At 39.9% G+C, this 16,940-nt stretch overlaps 1 protein-coding gene across 1 annotated transcript in view; it reads right to left on the reverse strand.

The window, feature by feature from the left end:
• The window catches only part of LOC109997159 (contactin-associated protein-like 4), a 110,048-nt gene that overhangs the window by 61,406 nt on the left and 31,702 nt on the right, over positions 1–16,940 (reverse strand). The window contains exons 3-5 of the mRNA XM_020651548.3: positions 10,216–10,409; positions 3,479–3,626; positions 3,085–3,288 (exon numbers count right to left, since the gene is read on the reverse strand). Coding sequence (XP_020507204.2) covers positions 3,085–3,288; positions 3,479–3,626; positions 10,216–10,409 — 546 coding nt within the window. The remainder of the gene's footprint in view (positions 1–3,084; positions 3,289–3,478; positions 3,627–10,215; positions 10,410–16,940) is intronic.

Here is a 16,940-nt window from a genome sequence, read left to right on the forward strand (position 1 = left end):
CACTGTAATGGGCTTTTGCTGCACGCTGGTTCAGTGGTTAGCACTGTTGCCTCACTGTGAGGAGGTTCCTGCATGCAGCTCCACCTCGCGCCCAATGACAGCTGGGAAAAGTAATATAGATAATGGATAGATTGATGTAATGGGCATATGCATTTTTTTTTTAAAGTGAGATTTAAAAAAAAAAAGTTAATTTTTGGGAGAGTTGGTGCCCTCCTGTACTTCCAGCATACATTGTGCTCAAGCACCCTGAGCCTTGGCCTTGACCCTCTATACTCAGGCTTGAATAAATATGGCTGAAAGTCAAACGAGCCTCTGAAAGGATAAACATCTTTTAGTCCGTAACACCCTCCTCTCTTATGGGATGCTATTTTTGCTACTTTGTTAGTAGTGTTGACATGATGACAGATTTTGCCTTTATAGTAATGCTTAATGTGGAATATAAAAAATCATCACCACCTCCCACTTCCCCTGAGGAATTTTTCCTCACTTTCATCTGCTGTGCTCACACATCAGCTCAATTCCACTTCTGGTGGAAACTTATTCAACAAGAGGGCTGCCTGGCAGGGGAAAAAAAATCAAATCAAAAGTCTGGGAGAAAAATTCTGCTGCAGAAATTTTCAGGGGTGTTGCATGTGTCAAAGAGGCTTGAGTAAAATAGTTGTACTGAACAACAGATTCTGCAGTTTTGCAGGAAAGACACAGAAGAAAGGAAACTCTTGTGTTCTTTATACTAAGTACCTCAATGGGAACAACAGAGATAAGGTTGAAAGTTGCTAAATGTAACATTTAAATCACAGAGTTTTTGTGTGAGTCATTATTCGGGTGTTTTCCCCAGAAACAAAATAATCATTTGTAATTACTGATGACAGTAGGAGAGGAATGGTTGTTGAGCAGAGGCAGATGGCATGTTTGATGTGAGCGCTGCCATATGGGGGAAATACGATGTCCTGGCAGCCTGACAACACCTTAATTTAACTTCATTTACACCAACACCAACATACACAAACACATTTCCTCCCTATAGCCTCATCAGTGCTCCACTCTGTGCAGGTAGAGGCCATGGATCACGCAATGCTCACTTTGCTCAGCAGAGTTCATCTTTAACTCTTGCTTGTTAACATCCATCATCAATTAAAAGAGAGAGAATACGAGAGAGGAGGTCAAGCCGGGTGAGGAAGAGCAAGAAGAAGTGAGTTACAGTAAGAGGGACAGAAACTGGGAATGATACAGAAAGGATCAAACATGGAAGATTAAACATGTTTCCACCAACAAATTGGCAGTCTTTCTTCAAAACCTTCCTCAGTCTACCTACACCCATTTCCCAGGATTCTTCACCGTCTGATTAGTTTTGTCTGGAAATTGCTGGAGACATATGGATGTCAAATAAACACTGTATTGAGCTAATCAGCAGAGGCAGAAAGACGCATGTATCCCCTGAGCCGCCTCAAAATTGGATCAGTGGTTTCTTAGAAATCACATCCGACAAACGCGCAAACAAACCAGCAGATGGACGGAGACCAACATTAAGCTTTTTTTCATTTTCATTGAGGGAACAAAAAAGTGCAAGCGATTAAATTTCCTTATACTGAGACAGGATGGAGGATTCTCTGGAGTCTGAGAGCATAATAACACAGTACGGTATAGGTGTTCAGCTGACAGATTTTCAGAGCAATTAAAAATAAATGAACAGAAATTCTCATTTTTTAAAAAGTTTTAGACACTCCTTATCACAGACTTTCTTCACTTCTCCACAGGAAGTTGACTACTGCTGGGGATTGTTTTCTACTTAAAACTTAACTGCATTTACTTAGTGCTTCAAGTTTAACAAAAAAAAACTCCATAACTGTACTGCATGTCGAGATTTAAACCTCCAGCTCAGAGTCAGGAAGCACCAACTGATCTTTAAGAAAAAGCCCTTTCATGAACACCTACGCACTTAATGATATTAATGATGACGATGATGGTTTTTGTTTGATAATGTTGATGAAGATATTAAGGATGGTTTTGCTGCTGATTAGAGCTCTCAAGAACTGCCGTCCATGTTGTGCTTCACCTCTGGTCACTTCCTGTCAGCACCTGTGTGTCCAATCAGACTCAAAGCTGATCGTTTGCTCTTACTGACATTGTTGCTTCCTCTCTAAATCCTCACTTGTGTTGTTCTTACTCTCTGATGTACGTCGCTCTGGATAAAAAACTTCTGCCAAGTGAATTGTAGAATTGTAGAAATAGAAAGTTAAAGCCTTAATATAGCATCAAGCAAAGTTTATTCAAGTATCATATCATTAACACAGACTCTCATCTTACTTCACCTGAAGTAGATCGTAGTTTTTTCTTCGCTCATTTCAACTGCAGAGGTACAAACTCAGCTATTCCCAATCACAATATGAGGTCTGACAGCTATACCTTTTGTGTTTGAATGCTGTCATACTGTCTCGATGCCTCTACTCGTGTGATTTTGGAGCTTCATCTGAGGACTAAGAGGCTGACAGTAACCCCCAAAGACTGAACTTTAACACCCAGAGCCTTCATAAACACTTATATGCTGCAACCTAAAATAGACACATGCAAAGATTGAGAATTATAGCCGTGGAATTGTTCTATGCAGCAAAATCCTTCTTGTCATACTCTTTGAATTTCAATCTTTTTTTCCTTAAAGACGGCTGGTATTAAACTATTGACATTTCAAATCTGACGCCTGCAGAGCGCTGTTGGAGCATTCGTTGACACATTTGGAATCATTTGACAATATCTTTTTCTGGGTGTTTGGGCCTTAAAAAATAAAAAGTTTTGTTTTGTTTGATGATTGTTCTGCATGTAGCAAGATTAATGAAGTTCACATGAGCAATATACGATGAAGTAATGATAATTATCTAAATAAAAACATCTCAAGTTGTGAAATATGCACGCACTATACAGTCATAATAAACACTTTTAAGTATGAAAGAAACTGTAAATATAGCATGTTGTTTTGTTCCATTCAAGATTGTTAAACCCAACAAGTCTGTGACTTTGACACTTAATCATTTGGACATTAAACTGCACATATATAATAAATAGGCTGAGATAAATAGAGGAAGTATTGACCTTGTTGGTGGTAGAGCAGCAGCCGTCCCTTCTCCAGCACCAGGGTGAGGCTGTGATCTCTCTGTCCCTCTGCATGCAGCAAAGTCCCAGAATTCCTCAGGGTTTTAAACTTCAGAGAGATGACCTCCATATCCGTCCAGCTCGGCCTAACACTCAGCCTGTAGACCAGGCTGCTGCTGCCATCGAAGTTGGCCACGTCCGAAGCTACAGAAAAGCAAAGAGAGGGAGAAAGAGGTTCATCAGACAGACGACACAGATTCAATTATTATCGATTATTCCCTCAAACTTGTCTCCCACCACATCTTAATCTTAATATTGGAATAACATTTTTTCATTATTAGCACTACATGGAGATGGAACTCACAAAGAAATCAAGAGAAAAGTGTGGACTCACTGTATCTGCATCCATAGATCTCCAGTCTGAGTCCAATCCTCCCAGTGGGGTTCCAGTCCAGAGGAATCAGACGCAGATAACGAGCTATCACCGGCTGTTCCAGTTTGTACTGGACCACAGAGTCTGCATTACTGTTACCTGGAAAAGCCTGAAAAAAAACAGAACATCAGTCAATGTACTTTGCCTATTTTCTGCATCGAGACACCTGGGTTTTCACATTTTACCTCAGCAGGGAAGATCTGAAGGCAAAACATTTAAAAGTAATGAGCTTCTCAAGTGCACTAAAAAGGAACAGGGGGTCTGTTTGTTTATAACTTTGATATTCATAATTAAGCTGCTTAAAAGGGAACTGTATTCTCTTTCCATCCTGGAAAGAAATGGATATTATAATCTATTGACAAAAATAGTTTGTAATTACAATGAAAGGACCAGTGTTTTTTTTCTTTTTAGGGAGGGGGCGATGTGTTTTTTATGCCTTTACTGTAGAGGTACAGTTCGGACCGCTTTGGGGACCGCAGCCTCCATACATGGAGTGTGTGCTCTAACCACTTGGCCACCGGCGCCCAGGACCAGGTTTCTAGTATTTTAGACTCAACGGCCAAAAAAAGAAAAGTAGCCTGGAAGTACAAAAATCTGCAGTTCCTCCAGTGGCCACTTGAAGGTGGCTCCAAAATGGACTCAATCCCCATTAGGCCCCATATTAAAAGGCAAACTTTACAGCAAACATGTCTACAGCCTGCCACAAAAATAGATTTGGTATCCAAAGGTATTTAATATTAAGCTTATCTTATACCTCACCTGTTTGAAAATCATTAAAGTCTTTATATTTGATTTTTCACACTTAAATGTAGAAATCAAGTATATCCTCTGAAAATAACTCTGTGAGTCATGACTGTCTACAATGGGTGTAACACCCGAGTCCCACTGTCTGTAATGTTTTCAGAGTTTTCAGAGTCCTATCTTCACTTTGTTTACATCGCCCGGACGGCCGGCTGACTCCTCCCCTCGTGTATAAAAGTTGTTTAATTGAGGGACTAGAGAAAAGAAGAATAACATACTGTACTCACTGCTTAACTGTGTTTCTAGATCACGCTCATTTCAGGTAAATTTACATGCAGTGTGAAGATACCAGCATAATAAAGATCGCTAGCATTAGCATGCTAACACAACAATGCAGCGCGAGTTGTTTTGGTTTCATGCTGGTGCTCAAGGGCGACATCTGCTGGATCAAAAAAATCACATATAAAGCCTTTAAAGCTTAACGTCATGCAATTAAGGGCGTGGTCACTATGAATGTCAGGTGGATGTCGCTAACTATCATCTCAGGTAATTACAGTCGCTGTAGTTGCTAAATAACGTGGAAAAACATCAGACAGATATAACAGATTTCTGTGCTGTATAGCAGGTTGTCCATAACTTCTGTGCTCCAGGTTTTTTGGTGACTTGAAAGTATTTTCTAATGAATGTGTTTGCACTAATTAGAAGATATCGATCTCCAAGCTTAGTGTACTGGGTTGGTTAGCTTTTTACGTTTCTCCATCATTGATTCATTTGTGATGACCCATTTAAAGGAGAGCTGTTTTCATTATGTCCCTGCAGAGAATATGGCAGGGTGCAATGATGGGAAGAGCGCTTCTTTTAAATGACCTGTTTCATGACAATCACCTGCATTCCTCTCCCTCCAGAAATGTGTGCGTGCAAACACGGAGCAAGCTAGTTAATGCAATATTTTAATAGCTTGAGTCTGATGAATAAACAACGGCCAAGCTGTTGAACTCGTGGAAAACGAATGGGTGACGTCACAATGGCCGGGTCCATGGTCGAACCACTTCTCTTGTGTATGATCAAGTTCTCACGACCCTACTTCCCTTCTCTCTTTCATCTCTCAGTCTTTCTAAATACAGGAACCACAGAGGGAAGCTACAAAGCTTATCAAGCCATGCCCAAACCTGAGCCTCAACCCCAAGATTCTAGACCCAATACAGCAAAATCACAACTGCAATCGACCATATTCATCCCCCTCGCACCGGACCCCTTCATAGCCCATCCTTAAGCAAATTGATTTCAAAGCCCCTAACCAATTCAAAGTACTACCTTTTATTCTGTTCAAAGAAGTTGTCTTGTTTTAATCTCAAAAAGAAGAAAAAAAAAAATCAGGTTGAGCGTGGAGGAGAAACTCTCTCTAACCCCCTGGTCTTTGTGCATTTTCAAACTTTGAGCTCGGAGAGGCCATTGATCCTAGCTGCTAATAACATCTCTCCCTCTCTCTGTCCTGTGATCAATAACTCTGGGACCTAGTCTGTCTCTGTACCAGGCCTCTCTTAAAGAGACTAATGGCCTCTATTTTCCCAATCAGCTGCCTGTGAGAATCGTGTGGTTGATACACAAGAAGCACACCGAGCATCACATGCATCTTTATGAAGGAAGAAAAAAAAACAGCTTTTATGTTTTTTAAGTGTTACTGCAGGCTTTGCTTAGGACTGTCCTGCTTTCTTGAGAGGGTACTGTGTGTCATGCTAAGTGTGTGTCTGTCCGCTGAGTGTGTGTACTGATGAGGCTGTGTGAGTGGAATTGGCTTCCCCGATGCAGCATAATTGTGATCTCAGCTAGCGTCTTCGGTGCTTTGAAGGGCTGAGCCGGCTGGGCAGCCAAGCGTTGAGCTCAACAAACGGCTCTGTTTCCTGCTGAGGAGGCTGAAGTGAGAGGCATCTCATTTACCTCAACGTGCATGTTGTGAAATGTGAGCAGCCTTTGACAAGACCTCAGTCAAGGAGAGAAATATGGGGTAGTCAAGGAGAGAGTTGGAGCCTCGGATAGCCTAGTGGTTATCTTGAATGCTCCATGTACAGAGACAATAGTCCTCAATGCAGCAGCCGGGGGTTCAAATCCAGCCTTGGCACTTTGTTGCTGCATGTCATCCTGGACTCTCTCCTCCCATCATTTCCTGTCTCTGTACAACTTTCCTACCCTATAAGCTGCAGAGATTATAATGATGAAAAAGGGGTCTGAAGAAGAGTCCAGTCTTGTATGACTGGACTCACAGTAAGTAGCAGAACGTTGTTCAAAGACCAGAGAAAAAATCCAAATAGAGGTAAGGATGATATGTATGTGTTCAGGATATTAGTGTTGCAAAATATTTTGCTATTTGTTTCAGCCATATCCTAAACCAGTGCTTTTGTCTACACTGTCTGATCAATACGATAATAAGCTGAATAACTTCCTGCAGCTTTTGACATTTTTTTTTTTTACATTTATAGAGTCTGTCTTAATATGCAGTTGTCAACAATGTACTGAATACATGGAGGGTAAAATATTACCAAATTCAGATTGAATTCCAAAGATATGGAGATAAGAACATGGTAAGTGCACAAACAGCCACATTCCCACATATGGGCAATTTAGAGTCATAGATTCTTGGGAGGAAGCCTGAGTACCCGGAGGGAACCCATGCATGTATGTGGAGAACATGCAAACTTCTGTCCGACGGGGATTCAAACCAAGAACCTCCTCAATGTGAGGCAACAGCGTGCACCATCGTGCAGCCCATACTATTTATTTTAAGGAACAACATAGTTGAGAAGTCAGTGAGAAGCTGAACCTGAGGCCGACAGCTGTTTCTTCAGTCAAATCTGTGACTTTACCGACACTGTAAGCTGGTCTGGCTAATATATGGAGCTCTAAACCCACTCAGAGAGCTGATCTGGATTAATCAGCTCTCACGCTGAGTATCAAATCAACAAGTTTTTTAAGCTGTGAGAAGTCAAACTCTGTTTCCTCTTTCCTAGCCATGTCTCCCCGGCTTCACAGATTTTCCATCCTTTACTGAAAATCGCATCCTGTCAAATCAGAATCAAAAGCTATTCTCCGAGCTGCTGCTGTAACAAGATGTCTCCTTTATGGAAGACAGTACGCCCGACTGCCTCTGAATCAAATCTATTGTTGTTCAATCATCAGAGGCCCGACACGTCTTCCTGTCACTGTGACACACGGTAGTTTGCTGGGTAGTGATCAGTCACTCTGCAGTTGACGATTCTCTCCGTCTTTACTGAGACATGGAACATGTGAGAAACGTACAAAAAGTAAAAAAAAAAAAGAAGAAATTTTGGAGAGAAAAAGAAAACTAGGGAACATGCAGATATGAAGGAAAGCAGAAGAATTAGTTTCAGTTTTTAATTCCCAGTCTGCAGGGGTATGTCATACACGAGCTACTTCTAAATATATGCTTAGTCACCACATGCATTTTTTAGTTTCACACTCTCATCGAGTCTGATTCACAAGGCGTGTTCCTTCAGCCTGGTGATGGACACGTGTGCTGCTGCAAGAATCCAAGCACTCTTTCTAAGAACAGCCCCAGCCTCCTGTCGGTCGAGGTTTAACAGTTTGACAGCAGCTCCGTGCAGCTGACAGAGCCCTGCCCAGGTTCCTTTCATTGTTCCATCCATTATTAATAAAGAGTGAAAGGCTCCCGGTGAGCCCGCACGACGCTGCAGGCAGTACCAGTCCCCGCAGAAATGTAAATCATGATTGTGACAGTGAGGCCAAAAATGTTTTAACTTCAATCAACCCACAGTTTGAGCTCAGCTCCCTCCCCTGCTGTCTGCATAGCAGTTACAATACATGATGTTGATATAAATGTGTATTTATTATTCATGTATCTCAAAATGGTGTAAACTGTTTCACTGTGGGCTATTTAAGAAAGACTTTAAAGGCTTTATATGTGATTTTTTGATGCAGCAGATGTCGCCCTTGAGCACCAGCATGAAACCAAAACAACTTGCGCTGCATTGTTGTGTTAGCATGCTAATGCTAGCGATCTTTATTATGCTGGTATCTTCACACTGCATGTAAATTTACCTGAAATGAGCGTGATCTAGAAACACAGTTAAGCAGTGAGTACAGTATGTTATTCTTCTTTTCTCTAGTCCCTCAATTAAACAATTTTTATACACGAGGGGAGGAGTCAGCCGGCCGTCCTGGCGATGTAAACAAAGTGAAGATAGGACTCTGAAAACTCTGAAAACATCACAGACAGTGGGACTCGGGTGTTACACCCATTGTAGACAGTCTTGACCCACAGAGTTATTTTCAGAGGATATACTTGATTTATATTATATTTAAGTGTGGAAAATCACATATAAAGACTTTAAAGAGATATTTCCTTCAACTAAATGTTTTTTTTAACTTGATATTGTTTGAGATAGATAATTTATCACAGCAGGTGTGTAATGGTCTTATTGTTCATTTTGTCTTTTTTATTAAAAATTTGGTGTCACAGTAAAACATTTTTGGAACAAACCTTCATACACTGAAGGATACTCCAACAGACCCCAAAAAAATGAGGTCAGAAAAAAAACAATTTAAATATCAGCAACTTCATCTTCATTTTACAGTGAAATGAATAATGTAATGTTTCTGGAGGATGTGCTGGTTTATTGATGTTAGTTAGTACAAAGTGTTGATCTCAAAAGACAATATAAACTGTTCTGTCCGTTCTGTAAAGTGGTAATGAGCCTGCTGTCATTTTTATAACTGGGACAACAGTAGACGTGGTTATATTTTGGCAGACAACCCTTTCTGAAACGCATTGATTGATTGCACTTGTGTGTTGAAATGATGGGAATTGTCTTGGGAAGTTTGACAAAAATAGGCCTGAGAGGAAAGTTCGACCTGATTGGCTGATCATGGCGAGGATTTCTTAAATGTCCAGTTAGTCTTCTTAAATCAGTATATTCACCAAGTCGCCATGCTCTAGAAAATATACAAAATGTTTTCACATCTTTTCATACAATTAAATTTCCCTTTGAGTATAATTTTTTTCAGACATAATTTAGTCATTATTTAAATTAACTCCTCAAACTAAGTGTTTCTGATTTCTCCCTGAAAAGTCTCAACAGATGTTTTTGCTTGAAGATAGTAGATCTTAATAAAAGTAGTTCATCCGAAGAATTCAGAATATAGGCCCTAAATAAAAGCATTGGTTCAATGCGAACTTTTACAAGCAATTATTTTCAATCAAACATATTGAAGACCTCACCCCCAAAAGGTTCTTATCTTGTCATGTTTACAGGAAGAAGTTGATATACAAGTTGGATTGTGTGTTTTCAAAGCAGCATTCTCTACTGTAGATGTGTTAAGCCCTATTTCGTTTAACTAGATGTCATTCTTTAAGGGTACATGATGTGCTGATTTGTGTTGTTCAAGTGGACTGTTTACTAGTGCTAAAACACCTCTCCTCACTTTAACTCAAATCCAGTTTTCAATAGTTTAAACTTTATTTGGACTTTCGTTTAAATTAGTATTCTGTTTCCAATATCTTTGCACACTAATTTAATGCATCCTTGTCTCCTAGATATTATGCTGATATAAAGTTAATTTGTTTTCCAAATTAGGTCTAGCAGGATGGAATAATTGCTGCATGAATTAATTTCACTGGCAGTGCTTCCTGGAGTGGAAGACGCATTCGGAGCCACAGGATGGTCGCTTGAGTGGAGGTTTTCATTGTGAGTGCATTTGATGCTTTTTTGAGTTTCTAAGCAGACTGCTCTTCTCTTTCTCGAATCTTAAATAAGTGCGCTGCAGGTGCAAACATATCCAAAACAGTACATACAGTAGATACATTTTAGTAAAATACTGTTGGACAAAGTTTTCTCTTGTTGATTTTGAAACATTTTGCTCTTGAATTAAAATGTGATTTCCCCATAGTTTAGTGTTTATACCGATAAGTGCAGAAGACTTACCCCTAAGCTGTCCTCCTGCCGGTGTTGTCTCCAGTTGTGTCCCGTGTCGCTGAACATTAACAGGTAAGCCGTCAGCCAATCAGAGCTGCCGTAGCGTCCCTGCGTGGCGACAGCTGTGATCTTGGTCCGCCTTCCCAGATCCACCTCCAACCACTGGTATCTGTCTGAGACGAGAGGAGACCATCCTCCAGCTCCTGCACAGAGGGCAGAGACAAAGACTGTGCTTTAGTGATCAGAATCATGTGTGTGTGTGTCTGTGTGTGTTAGTGTGTTTGTGTGTGTGTGTGTGTGAGAGTGCATGCATGTCAGTGATGGAGACACAGAGGCTGGGAGAGGTGGCGGAGCAGAGAGCGAGGATCGAGAGACAAATTGTCCGAGTGAAATGTGATTCATTACATTTTAATCTAGTTGAAATGAAAGTCTTAAAGTGTGAATTTATAGTCTGCAGGCGACACGCCGTGCTCTGATTTTTTAAAGATGGACGATAATAAATCTCACAGATTGCGCATGAATGCAAACTGCTTGTTTATATGTTGGAGTAGTGTTCAGAGGTGAGGAGTGTGCAGGTGTCAGGATTTCCAAAGAGAAGGGTTAAGATGCTGGGAATGAGCTAATGCTTGGTTAAATGAGTCGGCACATTTAAAAGGAAACCCGTCTTTTAAGTTAAAAATGTTGCAAAATATGTTCAACTTTAATCCACTTCTGGGTTTAAGTCCACTTACACACCCACAGATTTAAAACCCTGCAATATGTCAGACTTCATGATGATAAGTAATAAACCCTCATAATTAAAGTCATTACATTGGATTTATTTGGGTCACAAACACTTGAAGGAAATGGATTTGACAGTGAAGCACAAGGATGGTATTTAAAGCAGTCTGATGACTCTCACCAAGCTAAGTGTCAGGATGTGTCCTGCCATTTAATGCATCCACTGCGAGTTTTATGGGACATTCAGGGTGAGTGGAATATGCTGAGAAATCATTGAACAGCTTGTTCATTTACATTCCCACATGGATAAGGCCTAAATATCTGGGCTGAAGTGTTTTCCTTTTTCAAAAGTGATTTGCAAAAGGTGACGTCCCTCCTATGTTTTTTCAGGGTAACATGCTCCCCTCGTGTCCGGGCGGCAGCTGTTGAAGCAGCTGGAGCCGACATCCAGGAGCGTATGAGATTAAGTCACTCCGTGTTCATAATGAGGTCAAAAATAAGCAACCGCATCACAAGTGTACAACAAAGATTTAATGTCACAGCAATGGCAAACACTTCTGGAAAATATACAAAGTAAACACAATTACATTTTCATGCATTGTATGTGTTGAAATAATCCTCTGACAGGAAGTGTGCGACTGCTCATTTTTAACATTTCATTTCCGTTCAGAATGCACGAACGGACTCATAAATTATAATGTATTACCAAACAAAATGAGGCCAAGCAGGAAACTGGAATAGTTCAGTTAAACACACTGATTTATAAATCCACATGGGAAGAAAAAATGTAGCAAATGTGAAAGAGCAAAAAACTGCAGTTCCTTGAACCTCCACTTGAGGCTGGCTTTAAAAGTCGAGGAAACACATTAAGTCCCCGTTAAAATGCTAATTTAAAATGCAAACATAAACATGTTTAATCTAGGTACAACAAAATGTGTTGGCCTTTTCTTCACTGTTATGAGGCTAAGAGTAATGCATGATATTGTATAGTTAGGGGCAGGTTGACTGACATGCTGCAGGTGTGTGTGTAGTAGCTGTCTGCCATGAGGCTAAGAGCCCGCCTCAGCTCCACCTGTTAGCTTGTGTCTAGATTGATCAAAAGGCAGGAAGAGGCAGTATTTCCAACATAGTGATCCCCATCGTTGGGCTTCAAAACATGATTTCAGAAATGAATGGGTGACATCACTGATATACGTCCATGAACGTCCATGAAAATTCGTTTTTTTAAGGTGTGTTTTTTGTTTTGTTTTTTCTAAAGGAAATTTTCTGTCAACTTTAAAGATTTGTGAAAATGATTACAATAAAATACAAATTTATTATAAATTTTATATTTATAATATTATAAATAAATTATAAATTGTCCCCATTCAGATCAGCAGCCTGGCACAACTACAGTAAATATTTCATAAGGCAATACAAACTTTACTTTTTCATTCTGTTAATTTTTTATAACACCCATCTGTACGTTTTGTAATCTTTTAAAATTGTTTCATTGTTACCTTGGATTCATTTATGTTCTTGGAAAAATGTGTTTGCTGCTTCAAGAGAAAACTCTTCCTCAGGTTCTAAACCGACGGCTTGTGCTGAAGAGAGACGATCTTACTTCTGTTACAATGAAGTCATGAAAGAAATGGGAAAAGAGACAGATATCATGCTGACTGTCTATCAGTCTGTTACATATGTGGACAAATAAATAAGCACTGAGTGATGTTTGAGAAGAAGGGACCATAAACTCTACACTCCCATTAAAAAGTTTTAAAATCTGATTTACAGCCTGATTTTTCATCTTATTACTAACTGTTAAAGTGAAATTAAACGGATAGATTCATTTCAGAAAAATACGGTATGCTGTGCATTATAACTGTTGTTAATATCCTCAGCTTAAATGAATCTTTAGGCCCAGTCATCATTTTAAGTAGAGAAATAAATGTGTCTGGTATTTAAAAGTGATGGCTCAGCGAAAAGCCAGGCGAGTAATAAAATGTTCCAATTTGAAAAAAGAAGAGGTCATGGTTCTGAATTAACCTCTCCGAGGAGTCCAAAATAGGAAACACATCAGAATCCTATGACTTTTTTATACACTTTATGAACTCAACCCGTGGGACAAACCAGACTCTGCATTCATGGGATGTGTTTCTATTCAGACATCTAACCTGTTGCTGGAAGTCAGAGGGCCGGAGGAGGTGAGGGAGAAAATTTAGAGATAGCGGAGGAGGACGGCGAGATAGAGGGAGAGTTTAAACAGTAACTAACTTTGCAGGGAGACATCGGTAGAATCACCCGGCTGCAATTTTATTTCTACTCTGGATGCTGCAGACATCAACTATTCAAACGAAGGGGTGTGTGTGTGTGTGTGTGTGTGTGTGTGTGTGTGTGTGTGTGTGTGTGTGTGTGTAAGTGAGGGATAGAGAGTTATGACAAAACCTGATCATGAAGAAACATTGGAGGTGATGGAAAAGGCCACTACAAGATAAGAACACTTTGAATACTGAGAGGGGCGTGTGTGTGTGTGTGTGTGTGTGTGTGTGTGTGTGTGTTACAGAAAAAGTGCTGAGTCAGGAAAAAAAGCAAATCCATGGCGCCTGAACAATGGATGGAGGGATTTCTTCCCCCATAGAGTGAATGTACATACCGCTCACACACAAACACACACTCACACAGTCACACACTGCATGCATGAAAAGACAGACAGATTTAGGAGCACTTGAGATTGTGTTGCCAAGGTGATGTCATGCTGACACAAGGCCAACACAAATCAATACAGAAACCGTTCAGGCATGCAGCCTGGAGTGGCTCATCACATCTATTATCATGCTGCTCTACACTGAAATAGAAAATGATTGACACAACACAGTTACACTGTTCCACATAGTGTGCTGTTGAGCAGGTGTGCTGTACAGGTGGAAGTACTCCCTGATGCTATTCAGCTTTAAATGAGGCGCCATGTCGTGTGTGATGTTTTTAATGGCAGACATCTTAGCTTGATGCAGCAGAAAGGAACACATGTACAATCTCTTAAAGTACGTTTGTATTGGTGCTGGATTTGATGCTTTTCTTTGTCATATAAGACACTGTGTTTACTGTGTCATCATATCTTTGTGAGTCAACACAACATGTAGACATTACTGTGTGAATGACTTCAATCAGTTAGATGTGGTGTATCTGGTTTATAATTTGCCATCAACTATGTAACACTTATTATGAATCCATGACGTTATGGATTAATGATCAGCATGTGAACAGTGGACACTCCACACTGACAGGTTAGTTGTGTGTAACTGGTGAATCTGAAATGTCAGACAGTGGATGAATGATTTATGTGTGTGGCACAATCTAACTGATATTTCTAGCTTGTCATATTTGGCCACCTTTTTTCTTCTTCAAAAAGACCTTTTAGTGGTGGCCTTCACTGTTTCTCACAAACCAAAAATCTATATGCTTGAATATTGAAATGAAAGATGGTTGATTTCTATTTAGCTGCTTTGGCATCAGGGTCATTGTGGATGCTGGCTCACTGCCACGGCTCGGGTGCACATTAGAAGAGAAATCAATAACACCATTGTTGTATAATCCTCCTAATGCATTGATCATCTTATTTCTGCCTACTTTCCCTGATTGTCTTTTAACCAAACACCTACTTTTAGACAACTGGCCTTGCACCTATCAGCCGGTTTCATACGGCGTCTTTACCTTTGGACCTGTCACTTCTGACTGCCCACTGGTTGCCAACATCTAGCTGCCCCATTAAACACAGAAATTCTGTTGTAAATGTCTTGCTTGGCTGTTTTAAAGTTACTTTTAGAGTTAACGACGTCCCCAGATGCTGACTGACAGTGAGACATTGTCCTTTACTAGAGCTGTAAGAATAACATCGGGAAAGTAATCATCCTGTTCTCTTGTTTTTGATTATCTGTGGTTTCTATCTGACATTCAGTATGAGAAAAATGTAAATAATGCGTACATAATTTACTTACTGTTACAACCAGTACAAATGTATTGTCAAGTTGAATACAACCGTATAAACACAATATATGGTCGCCGGCACCAAAAAATGTTCTGAATTTAACTTGATTTGTTCATATACTCCAATTAATTAGATTTACAGGCAATAATTAGATTCTGAGGTCATCACATTCCCTTCTCACTTCTGTCTTTTTCTCCCCCAGCAGCTGTGTCAGAGCGGTGCTGTCTGCTCGTTAGGACAGCGGCTAAAGGCCACCGCTAATAAGTACCTCTATAACAGACAAGAGCACTGACAGCACAACAGGAGAGAGCTGACACCCTGACCTTTACTCATTACAGCCGGACCCGAGGGAAAAGAACAAGGAAGAAAGGAAGAGAGTGAAAAGATTGACAGAATAAGGGGAGACGGAGGCAGGTGAACTGACATCTACAGGGCGGCAGAGGAGAAATGAGGAAGTGAGGGAGAGGAGCCAAAACAAAGAGAGGAAGGTGGACGGGAAGGAGAGCCGAAAAAGCCCAATAGTGTACACATTGAAATCTCTACAAAGAAATGACTAACTTAGTCCATCCAACATGTTTGATGATCAAAACAAAAGTTTCTATCATGCATGCCTGTCACTTCTGATCCAGTACATCACCTTGAATTCTCCACCAAACCGTCAATAACGACGCAAAAGATTTTGCTCACCGGGGCAGTAATTGAGGTTAAAAATAGGTCAGGAACATTTCATCGCTGCTCTGCTGGACATTCAAATTAGCACATTACCACAAAGATTAAGCCGATAACAAGGACTTGACTTTTGAGGTCAATCATATCAGAGGACCAGTCGACAAAACACCTCTGAGGGCAGGAGTGGTCAGGAGAGGGTTGCAAAAGTGGACTTAAGGGTCATCAATAAGTGTGTGAATAAATCTTCTTTCCGCACTTTGAATAAGATATTTAATTTGTATAAACACTCAAATCCTAACCACGAAGAGTGTTTTAATGTCAGGCAGTAATTATAGTGGTACAAACATGCAGGAGATCACTTAAGCCCCATGTAAAAAAAAACGTCCAGGTTTCAGCAGCTGATAACAGGCAGACCTGTCAAAAATATAGGCCTAGCTACTGTTGGATACTTTCTTCAAAAGCTAACAGGAACCTTTTTTTTTTACAGCATCATTTTTAACACCTTAATGAAGCCACATATATGCTGATGCACTTCAATTTTTCATTTTATTTTATTATTAAAACGTTTTTTTTTAGAGAGAGAGCATCAAATAAATTCATTGGATTTTGATTTGCAATATTTTATGAATGTAATAAATATACATGATTATTTTACAATCTACATTCAATGCATTTACGACGTGTAATCCTATAACAGCATTACCACAGCATTACAGACACACTTACTGGTTCAATAGTCTCACATTTATGTCTGTGTTACAAAAACATTACTATATTTTCATAAAAACGTCTTTAATTGAAATAAATAATTAAAATAATAACTATCCAATCATAAAAGGAGACAACGATTGTTCATCTTGCCACATTTTTGTTATTTACTGTTGTTTTTTACTGATAGTTTTCATTTGGAAGAAAATATGTACAGACTTTTGACGTTATTCATCATGAATACAGGAGATAGAGAAAATAAGCAAAATCAAATATTTCCTGTTTTTAATTATGGGCCAGACTTCATAGTTAAAGGTCTCTCTAACAACAAGCTTTAGACTGTGACCTTGTTGTCTGAGGATGTGAACTTGCTGGTGGGTGGGAGACTGTGCAGCAGAAATCAATACACATTTGATTAGTACATGGTTGCTCAACAGAAAGAGATTTTAAAATAAACCTTGAGAAATTGCAGTATTGAGTGCAGAATGTTTTATTATTGAAATTAATTCACCAAGAGTCCAATAAAAACAAATGTTTTTTCCGCTAAAAGGTCAATCCTGCTTATCTACTGTGTGTGTGTGTGTGTGTGTGTGTGTGTGTGTGTGTGTGTGTGTGTGTGTGTGTGTGTGTGTGTGTGTGGGGGGGGGGGGGGGGGGGGGGGGGGGGGGGGGGG

Source organism: Labrus bergylta, chromosome 6 (assembly GCF_963930695.1).
Source record: "Labrus bergylta chromosome 6, fLabBer1.1, whole genome shotgun sequence".
NCBI classification, from domain to species: Eukaryota; Metazoa; Chordata; class Actinopteri; order Labriformes; family Labridae; genus Labrus; species Labrus bergylta.